The 11,616-nt window shown below is 38.6% G+C and overlaps 1 protein-coding gene across 3 annotated transcripts in view; it reads right to left on the bottom strand.

Annotated features, from left to right (window-relative positions):
• Exoc6b (exocyst complex component 6B) overlaps positions 1–11,616 on the bottom strand; it is a 424,430-nt gene that overhangs the window by 246,080 nt on the left and 166,734 nt on the right. For all 3 annotated transcript variants that reach the window (XM_021164559.1, XM_029478862.1, XM_029478861.1), the window contains one exon: positions 9,990–10,166. In XM_021164559.1, the coding sequence (XP_021020218.1) occupies positions 9,990–10,166 (177 nt within the window). The remainder of the gene's footprint in view (positions 1–9,989; positions 10,167–11,616) is intronic.

Consider the following 11,616-nt stretch of genomic DNA (forward strand, 5'->3'; position numbering starts at 1 on the left):
TTTGCCTGCATGTATGTCTGTGCATCACATGCATGCAGTGCCTGAGAAAACCAGAAGAGGGTCTCAGATCCTCTGGAATAAGAGTTAACAGACATTTATGAGTGACTATGGTCTTCTGTGAAAACAAATGAGCCATGAGGTCCCATGTAGTAATTCTTGGTCTTAGTGCCTGAGCTGCAGTTGTNTCCTGAACCGATATGTTCAAGGCTATTCCCCCACTTTCTCTTCTATTAGATTTAGTGCANCCAGTTTTATGTTTCGGTCTCAGATATACTTTAATTTCAGTTTTGTACAGGTGATAAATATGAATCTTTTTGTATTCTTCTACATGTAGACATTCAGTTAGACAGCACTATTTATTGAAGATTATTTCTTTTCTCCACTGTATGGCTTTTGGCTTCTTTGTCAAAAATCAAGTGTCTGTAGGTATGTGGGTTTATTTCATTTCTGGGTCTTTGATTCGATTCCACTGATCAATCTGTCTGTTTCTATACCAATACCATGTAGTTATTACTACCCTATAGCTTAGCTTGAAATCAGAGATTGAGGGAATGGCCAAACAATGACTGGCCCAACTTCAGACCCAACCCATGGGAGAGAACCAACCCCTGACACTATTAATGATACTCTCCTATGCTTGCAGACAGGAGCCTAGCACAGCTATGATATGAGAGGCTTCATCCAGCAACTGGTGGAAACAAATGCAGAGACCCACAACCAAACATTAGGCAGAGCTCAGGGAGTCTTGTGAAAGAGTTAGGGGAAAGACCGAGGGAGCTAGAGGGGTCTAGGACACCACAAGAAGACCTACAGAGCTAACTCACCTAGGGCCATGGGGGCTCTCAGAGACTACACCATGTATGGACTGGTCCTAGGGCCCCTACACATATGTAGTAGATATGCAGCTTGGTCTTCATGCTAGTTCCCAACAACTAGAGTGGAGCAGTCTCTGACTTAGACTCTGTTGCCTGCCTTTGGATCCCTTCCCCAGGATGACTGCCTTGACTGGCCTCAGTGGGAAAGAATGGAATTGGTCCTGATGAGATTTGATGGGCCAGGATAGGTTGATACAGGATGGGAGGATNAACACAACACCCCTTCTCTGAAAAGAAGGGTGGGAGTGGGAGGAGAGGAGGAAGGGAGGCTGTAATTAGGATTTAAAGTGAATAAATTAACTAATGAATAAAAGAAAAAAGAAAAGATTCCCATCTCTCCAGCCCAATAAAAGCATTATTTTTTAAATTATTTTTAAATTTAAACATGACAACTGCTATGGTNCAATCTTTTATGTTCTTCAAAAGTCTGCATGCTAACAACTTAGTCACTGGCCCATGGCACTGTTTGTAGTAGANCATTTAGGCTCTGAAGCATAAAAGGATGTTAGTCACTAAAGATATGCCATTCAGGAGGATATTAAGACTCTGGCCCCTTGAATTAATATGCACTCTCTCTCTAGCCTCCTTCTCTCTCCCTCCCTCTCTCTGATGAGGAGCAGTAGTGTTCTACCACACGCTACCTCCTACCATGTGCCATTTTATCATAGCCCCAAAGTAAGAGACAATCAGCCACACGTGTGATTCAAGATAAGCACGACATCCTTATAAACTGTCTATCAAAATAGTTTGTCAAATTAGTACACTAACACAGCTACTAATTTAATTTATTTTTGTTTGTTTTGTTTTTCAAGACAGGTTTTCTGTGTAGCTGTAGCTGTTCTGGAACTCACTCTGTAGACCAGGCTGGCCTCAAACTCAGTGCTGGGATTAAAGGAGTGAACCACTACCACCTGGCAATTTAAACATTTTTAACACATTGTGCTGGCCAAGAACAGGTTCACAGCTGCTGATTTGATTAATGAACATGAAGTGCCCTGTATCTCACTCTAACTTTCTGACAAATGATGCCCATTTTCTGCAACCACCTGCCAATGTGCTTTACAATAATTATGTTGGCACTGGAGTAGCGTTATTTTTAATGGAAGACAGGATAAATTTGTATCATTTTCTGCAAAAGCACAAAGGTAACAGAACTTATACTTCCTAAATATGTATTATTTGTACACTTTCCACTCGACCTGTATTAACAATTGAACTGTGTCTCCCCAGCAACTCCTATGTTGAAGCTCTATTTCCTAATATGACTATTTGGAGACATGGCTTTTAAAAACAAATGGGATTTAAGTCATGTTGGTGTCCTTACAAAAAAGGGAAAGAGACACAGGCAGNAAGAAACATACAAAATGAAAAGCAATGTGAGGATACTGCTCACGGCTTCCAAAAGACAAAGAGAGGCTTAGGAGAAGCAACCTACAGAAACTTTGGTTTTTCACTTGGAAAGGTTAATGTCTGGCTGTTAATCCTTAGGCCATGACTGTGTTAACAACCCTACCACTCACCACAGTCAGAAAATTCCTAAAGGATCTAACTGCATACAGTTTGTAAGGGAATTTGCAGTTCTTCTTGCTAACTCTGCTGCTTTTTTGTTTTTGNTTTTTGTTTTGTTTTTTTAAGACGAGGTTTCTCTATGTAGCCTTGGCTGTCCTGGAACTCACTCAGTAGACAAGGCTGGCCTTGAACTCACAGAGATCCAACTGCTTCTANCTCCTGAGTGATGGGATCCCTGCCTGAAAGGAGGAGTGAGAATTGGAAGAGCTAACCCTAATGTGATTCACTTGAATCATTCGGACAACATTAACTTGACCTTTATTGTATTCTGGATGCTTTTACCCCAGGTGGTGTGGATGTCATGATAACCATTATCCTTAACTGTTTATGTACAAATTACAAGAGCTATAGACTAGAATATGAAGTAGGTACTATATGTGGCACTAACAAAGCATTCTGAGGTTGCAGAAGCTCTTGAGAAGCAAGAAAGAAGAGGAAATCATACATACACCTTGCTCTTTNAAGCTACTCCACGCACACTGCTTCCCTATTTCAGAAAAGTCTTAGGGTTTTAAGTTCATGCAAACACAAGTTACCAAAAAGGATGTCTACTTAGAGCTCACATTTATTTTTTTAAAAGCACATAATTACATTGCTGTAACTGTTACATGAGAGTGGCATTGGATGCCATATTATGCTCACAGCAGCCCCACTCTCAAGTGATATCATAGTCTACCTCTGCATAGGCTTATCAGCTTCAAGCTTCTTTGCATTTTATCTTCAAGTGATCCCAAAATGGTATTGCTGATAAATATGCAATTTAAAAATATTCTCAGTTTTTTTAAGAAGTTTCAAATGGGCAGTTAGAGAAGATATCAGATATATGATGGTCTATTGCAGATTCATATAAAGCAATCTCTCTATATCACACATAGTTTCACTAAAAAAATTAAAATCAATGTAATTAAATGTCCATAGAAACGGTTAAATGCCAGATATGACTAGCTATGCAAAGCGCATCATGATTANNTCCCATTCATTACCTTCTCCAAAAATTTAAAAAGCACAAAGAACTGTTACCACAAATACTTTTCTTTGCAACCGTGCTCAGTGGTAAGAGACTAAGTCCATCACAAGGCAATAAGTTGAGGAGAGTGAGACTATGCTATCTGCTTTAACATGAGGACTAGTTTCCACCCACAATGACAAACTCAAGGCTTCATTTCATTCTTCACTTCCCCCAAGCTATTCAGCTTCTTCCATCCCTAGCCCAAAATTAACTTTAATGATCTATTAACTATCTGTTTTGTGTATGGATGGCTATGTTGTAAATGTTTGGGTTTTCCTATTGACCTCATTCCCTGATTTCTAATCAGGCCATCATTAAGGTAAAGATATAGTAAACACCCTAAAATGCCATTATTCAAAGAATATATTAAAGATGTGCCCATTAAAAGCATAGGAAAGAAGTCTGGGAGATNGTTGTGTTGGTAAAGTGCGAAAGTGATGCATGCCTATGATCCTAAGGATGGAGAAGCAGAGACAAAAGGATCCCCAGGGCTTGGTGGCCAACTAGACTAGTGAAAGCAGAATAAGTGATCTACAGNTTCACAGAAAGATTGTCTACAAAAATACCATGGGAAGAAGCTGAGGAAGGCACCTTAGCAACTTTTGGCTTCACATGTACACATATGCATATGTACCCCAGATGCCAACCACGGGAGAAAAAAAATCAGATTCATAAACTTACTAAGTTAGAACCATTCTTGATAGTATAAGTTATAGAGTTTTAAAAAGCAAAATATAATTCTCCTTTGAGTACTGCATTTTAAATTGTTCCCTTATTTTCTTTTGGTGCATTTGTTTGTTTGTTTTGGTTAGTTAGTTTTTTGGGGTTCTGAAGAAAGTCTCCCATACCCCAGGCTGGCCCCAAACTCACTATAGAGCTAAGGCTAGCCTTAAACTTGAGATCTGTCTGTTGCCATCTCCCAAATGTTGAGGTTACAGATAGAAACATGCACATGGCTAAATACTGTATTTACTTCCACAAAATACTTTAAAACATTTCAATAGAAAATTCAAAATGGAACTCAAGCATTTTGTGACAAGCTTCTACTCATGCATTTTGAAAAGTTTCCTCAAGGTTCTATTCAGCCTTCTATCTCAAAGTATACTCAGAGACCAAAGACACCACCTTCACAGGGAACCTTGGTAAGAATATAGGCTCTCCCAGGCTCATCTCTACCTGCATCTTAATGTAATGCCCAGAATCTATATCTTAATGTGAGTCCTAGGGAGGCCTAAGCACACATAAGTTCAAGAAGAGCTGCTCTACATTAGAAATTTTCATTTGGCTCCTAGGGTCAATGCATTTCCCAAATCCTTGAACTTACATTCTCACACAAATACACACATCCTAGGAAGAAACACTGATGTTTGTGTCAAGCTTTCAAGGTAATATGTGACCACTAATAGACTAAGAACCTTGCCCTGTAGGAGTCTATGCCATAGTTACCCTGCTTTTGGGTTCCAAGTTACTTCAAAAACTATGCTGCTCTCAATGAGGCCGGCTGAAGAACGACAAGAATGAAGGTCAGAACGTCACAGTAGGTCACGAAAGCCCTTATCACAGGAATTTATTCACAACATGCAAGAACTATGCCAAGAAGCCAGTTTGGAGACATCTAAACAAATAATTCTCTACATGAGGTTTGAGATTAAGAATGTGCACTTGAAGAAGATTCAAACTGAGAAGTAAATAAATATAAGGTAGGGATTTTTTTAAGATAGGATGCCATTAGAAAGTGAAGTGCTGAATTCTTGTTCTAAGAGCTCAGTCAGCACATCTCTAATGCAGACTGGTGTCTGACTGGGCTGTGGGGGTCAATTAAAATATTACCTTCTTAGTACATTCTTCTAATACTTCTTTTATGAGGCTCCTGCCAATATATTTCATTTCCTCCACCGTTTTCATTCTCTCTGAACCTCACTGGATAAAGCAAAGGAACATGGCCCACAGACTCAAAGGGACAACCTTGGGAATGTCAGGGAATTAGTAATGAAGACTGACTCCTACACAGAAGAACCATAGTTGATACATCAGAACTGGGTATATATTTTATTTTCTGCTTTTCCCCTCCAGTCAGTATTTTGGGTATATATTCTCTAAGGGTTTAGACTGTGACTAGCTTCTGTTTCCATAAACCACAGTGCAAACTTCACTCCATTAAACATTAAAACATTAAACATCCAAATGTTTTGGACATGCAAAATATTAAAAAGGATTACCTCAACTTTATCCCCATGTGTGTGCATGCTGAAGTTAGAGTCAGCTGTAACATGCTCCTCATCCCACACCCACACCCNGACTACTGAATGTGGGTGCTGGGAAGCAAATTCTTGGCCTCTGCAAAAACAGCAAGCACTCTACATCACTGAACCACCTCTTCAGCCTAACTCATCTTCCTTGAGAGGGCAAGTATGCTGGATTCCTGTGCATTTGTGAGGAGTCTGATAGCTGTTTCTATGTCCAGTGTGGATCTACACCCTCACAAAAAGATACTGCATGCAACAGAAGAAAAGGCTAGTAAGTTTTAGAGGATCAAGTCCACTCTAACACGTTCAATCTTATCAGGTAAGTGGTAAAGTCTTTTTAAATGACCCACTAAAGAGCACTCAAAAAACTTTTTGCAATGGGAAGTAGGTAGATCCCTAGTAAGATTTCTCACTACCTAAGTAGCCCAGTTATTGGAAAGAAATGACCATTCTACCAAAAGTTATTTACAGATTCATTGCAATTCCAATCAAAATCCTCCTCTCATTCCTCACAGAAATAGCAAAACAACTATCCTAAAATTCATGCAAACCACAAAAAAACCCTAGTAGTCAGAACAATTCAAAGAAAGAACAATGCTGTGGGAATTACAATGTTAGTGTTAAAACACATTACAGAGCCATAATAATAAGAACATTCTGGTACCAGAATAAAACCAGATATATACACACTAATCAAATAAAATCTAAGACCCAAACAAGAGTCCATGTAACCTCAACCACTTAATATTTGACAAAGACACCTAACACATACTCTGAAGAAAAGAAAGCAACTTCAGCAAACAGTGCTGGAAATGTCTTCAGGCAGAACAATGAAGTTACACTCATATACCCGTATCTATCACCTTGCACAAACACTAATTCCAAACTGATCAAAGATGTAAACATGAAACATGGAACACTAGAACTGCTANAAGAAAACATACACAGTGCCCTACATGATAAAGATGTAGGAAAGGACACTCTTACTAGGACTCCATTTATCCAAAAATTAAGGTCAACAATTGAAAAGACTTCATAAAGCTAAAAAGCTTCCACACAGCTAAAGAAATAATCAATGGGGTAAAGAGGAATTCTATAGAATGCAGAGTATCTCTACCAGCTCTCCAACTAACAAACGATTAATATCCAGAACAAAAAAAGAAGTCAGAAAACAGAGTCAAAAAAAAAAAAACCCCAAAAAAACAAAAAAGACCCATTAGAAAAATGGCCTTGGCACCTGAACAGGGAGTTCTCAAAAGAAGAAAAAAATAAATGGCTAAGCGAATTTCTGAGTTCAAGGCCAGCCTGGTCTACAAAGTGAGTTCCAGGACAGCCAGGGCTATACAGAGAAACCCTGTCTCAAAAAAATATATATATATATTCATTATCCATTGTAATTGGGGAAATACAAACCAAAACAACTTTGAGATTTCTTCTTATCCGTGCCAGAATGGCAAAGATCAACAAAATAACTGACATCAAATTCTAGAAGGGATATGGGAGAAAGGACATCCTTATTACTCTTGGTGGGATTGCAAACTGGTACAGCCACTATGGAAACAGGTATGGAGATTTCTCAAAAGAAATAAAAATAAGCTAGGAGCTGGAGAGACATCTCAGCGGTTAAGAGAACCAACTCTTTCAAAAGACCTGAATTCAGTNCCCAGCTGAACATGGCAGCTCACAGCTGCCGATAACTCCAGTTCAAGGGGATCTGATGCCCTTTTCTGACCTACAAAGGACCCAGGCACACACNTGGCAAACAGATATACATGAAGGCAAAATATTCATACAATTGAAATAAAAGTATTTTTTAAAGAAATGAATCTACCATGTGACCTAGCAATATAATAACTCCTTGGTATATAGCCAAAGAACTTGACATCGGACTCCACAGATTCTTGCTCAGTCATATTCACTGCTACCCTTGGTTGCCACCAAGAGGTAGAAAGTAAACCTCTATTGCTGAAGGTGCCATGCGCCTCAGAAACAAGGTGCANAGATCTCTAAGCTGGAACTAAACTGAATGNCTCTNTAAGGAGTANTATCCATAGTACCAGAAGGCACCATGCAAGCTTTCAAAGGAGGGAGGCAATTAACAGTCCTATCCAATTCTGATACCTATGAACCACATCATCTAACAGCATGGTATGACTGATTACCTGAAGAATGCAGTAGTGGCATACATACCTAGATGGTAACCAACAGCTCTTTTGTTGGCCTTAAGCAGTAGCCAACAACCCTCTAATTAGACCTAAGCCCCACTTAACAAGAAGGAAACCACAACTAGTACTAGAAATCTTGATAACTACACAGTGCTAATGAAGTCATGGTTATTGGAAAAAAAATATACAACCAGTATTTTTCTTTAAACTAGCATAATCTGTAATTATCTGGCCTTTTCTCCCTAGGTAAGTGTAGTCTTCATCCCTCATCAAGGAAACTTCTCTTTGTAACAGACTGAAAACAATACAGCAAACCACAACTATCAAAATCCAAAGTTGCGAAGCGCAGTCCCAGTGGATCCATCTACAAAACTGCCACACCCAAGGCTCAGAGAACATTTAAGGAGGATGGGTATGAAAGGCTGTAAGAGAAAGAGGATTGGGGATTCTGTTGTGAGATTGTCTCCTACTAACATCAGAAGTTGTACCCGTGAAGTCTCACCAACATGACAACCCAAATATGATCTGAAGGAGGACAAAACCAGTGAACACAGCAAAGCCCATGAAGCCTCAACCCTACACCAAGAACTACAGCAACAGAGGAAAGCTAGGCGGGAAAGAGGTCGTCTTTACCAGGGAAGAGCACACAAACCGGAAGTCCAGGGCCAAATGGTCAACTTTGAAAACATGTATACAAGTAACATAATAGAGACTGAGCAGGTCATACAATANCAATTAGAGAAAAAAAGAGGACACGATTTTGAAGGAGAACATGGAGGAACATATCAGCAGGTTTGAAGGGAAGGAAGAAAGAAAAATATGTGGTAATTACATTATAATCTCAAGACAAACACTGAATAAACTTTATTGCAGTGGTAACTTACTAAGATGNCTTACTATCTATGTACACTAGANATATGAGTGAAACTTAAGNTTCTTTGGCATTCTCGGGATTGAGCACCTCATGCGTAGTCTGTAAGCACTGCCATACAGCTATTATGCCAGCCTGTTCTACTCAGACAGGGCCTCACTAAGCTTTCCAAAATGGCCTGGAACTAACTCTGCACACATAAAAAAGAAGCCCTGACTTTGAGATCCTCCTACTTCAATCATCCTAGTAGCAGAGATCTCATCTTTGCCACCAAGCCTTGTTGCTTTCAAACAGTTCCGTTATTGGTGTAACTATTTACATGATAAACATACCCTAACAGAGAATGCATTTTAAGTAAAAGTGATGACTACAATCAGTTAAATATGAAAAATAATGGAAAAGTGCTTTACTCATGATAGTCCCTAAGTCATTAAGAAAAAACTGCTAATATTTTATAGATGACTTGACTTCATTTTTCATCCAAAACAATTAAACAGGCCAACTTGATTCTCTTAAGCCTATAAGGAATAATAATAATAATTCCACAATGAAGCTGTCAATGAAAAGTAATGAAAATAAGACAAAAACTATAATTTGTTGACTATATCTTATGTAAATATAAAAAANTTTACACCAAAAATGTGGCACTCATAAATAAGATTATCATGTTAAGCAAAATAAACCTAACTCTAGAAAAAAATAAATGTTTTCTCTCATCTGTAGCATTCAGACTTTAAAACATACACATAGGTAAGATGAAAATTATCAGGGGACCTTTGAGGAAGAAGNCACCAATGAAGGGAGTTAGGGACAAAAGACAAAAATGAGAGGCTGAGCATGAACAAAGTATAGAAAACATACTGAATACGCTCCTAGGAAAATGCCATAAAGAATGCTATCAATTTCTACAATGAATAGAAGGAAGGAGAAAAAGAAAAGAAAAAGAAGTACTATCTTTTGTTGATCTCAGAGACTGCCTCAGACTCAGAGGAATCTGCTTTCTCCCTGGGCTCTGAGTCGGGCCAACACCCCTTTCCATCCCTGGATGGAGTAGCCTATCAGTAGGAATCAAAAATAGGGATTTTTTTAAATTTTTAATGTAAATTACCTTTGTGCAGCTTCAATTTCTTTAAATCGGGGATAAATAAACTTTAACACCACATAATGTTCTGAAAATCACATAGCTATTAAGTGAATAAGCATATTTCAAACATCAAAAACTTGCCTCATTTCACCAACTTAAATATTTCTTACCTCTTCGTCATCCTCCTCGTCTTCCACATCCAGAATTCCCGAATCCTGTTCAGACTTTGGACTTGTGCTCTCCACCTCTGCATCAAAGATTGTATAAACATCTTTCTTAGATTTTCTTTTGCTACCTATTCTAGGCTGTTGCAAGACAATGTTATCCAGGTTTCTTTGTTGTTGTGCCTAGAACATAAAGAAAATACAGAAAATAATGAAAAATAGAAGAAAAGATCCCCAAGTTTCCAAGAAACTAATTTTNAGCAAATCAATACCTGTAATTGTAGGGAAAGAAAGATTTCTTAATGTATTAATTTTTTGACCTGAGTAAAATTAAACACAGTAATGCATACATGTTGTCTGAAATGGAGTCTTACNCAGCCCGAACTGGCTTCACATTTGCTATGGCATGGAGGAACGCCTTGAACCCTAATCCTCCTAGTGTCACTCCCCAGTGCTGGGATTCCTGATCTACACCCACAAATTCAGGTTAACATACATTCCTTTGCCCTGGAGCCTTCCTGTATTAGCTCTTCTCAAAGTCAATACAGAAAAAAGATAATTTGGTGATATTATCATGGGTCATTTTAAGTATTTGCTAAGCAACCAGTAATAACTCTACCCATTCCATATTCACCTACCATGCATGTACCAAGGGCATGGTACAAACGTCTAGCAGTTATCTCTTACAAAGAAAAGAAATATTGAAACCAAAATGATAGAAGATAGACAATCACTTGGAATTAACTGTGATAACTTTAAGTATAGGAGTTTTTTAATATGAAACCAATAAATATAATCAAGATAATAAATTATCTTAAGACATATTTTCTCAGGAAGTATTCTGGACTAGCAAAGGTAGCCTATTGAAAAGGATTTTAAAGGACTTACTCTTTAGAATTTAAAATACACCTACCTAGCAAAATTAATTAAGAGAATACCCAATCCAGTGTCAACAATAAAATCTCTAGCCACCAAGTGCAGCTACAAGTCAACTTAGCCACTCTCAGAAAATTTGTATTACAAAGGGCTTGCTCCAAGTNACACCACCAGTGAGTAGTAGGAAGAGGCTCAAAGGATGATCTCTTAAGGTACAGACAGTCATCCTTCACTATACCAACAGCCCAAGAACTGGGCAAATATTTTCCAAAACAAGGGTTCTGTGGCCATATCAACAGACACAATGCATTTTGTATATCCTTGAGAAGCAGAGACAGGAGATCCCTGTAGCAATATGGCAAGTGAGATCAGCCAAGGCAGCAAGCTCTAGGTTCAAGTGAAAAACTCTGACCAATAAATGCAGTGGAAAATAATCAAAGAAAACCCAACATCAATAAAGAGCCTCCACAGGCACAAGTAAACATACATACATGCATTCATACATACATACATACATACCACACACATGAAAAAATGTAAAAGAGAAAGAAAAAATAGGTAATGATACTGTCTTTAAGAAACTTGGGTAGCCAGATGGTGGTGGCACATGTCTTTTTTCCCAGCACTTGGAGGTAGGGGCAAACTGATCTCTGTGAGTTTGAGGCCAGCCTAGTCTACAAAGCAAGTTCCAGGACAGCCAGGTCTACACAGAGAAACCTGGAGAGAGAGAGAGAGAGAGAGAGAGAGAGAGAGAGAG

Source organism: Mus caroli, chromosome 6 (genome assembly GCF_900094665.2).
Source record: "Mus caroli chromosome 6, CAROLI_EIJ_v1.1, whole genome shotgun sequence".
Lineage (NCBI taxonomy): Eukaryota > Metazoa > Chordata > Mammalia > Rodentia > Muridae > Mus > Mus caroli.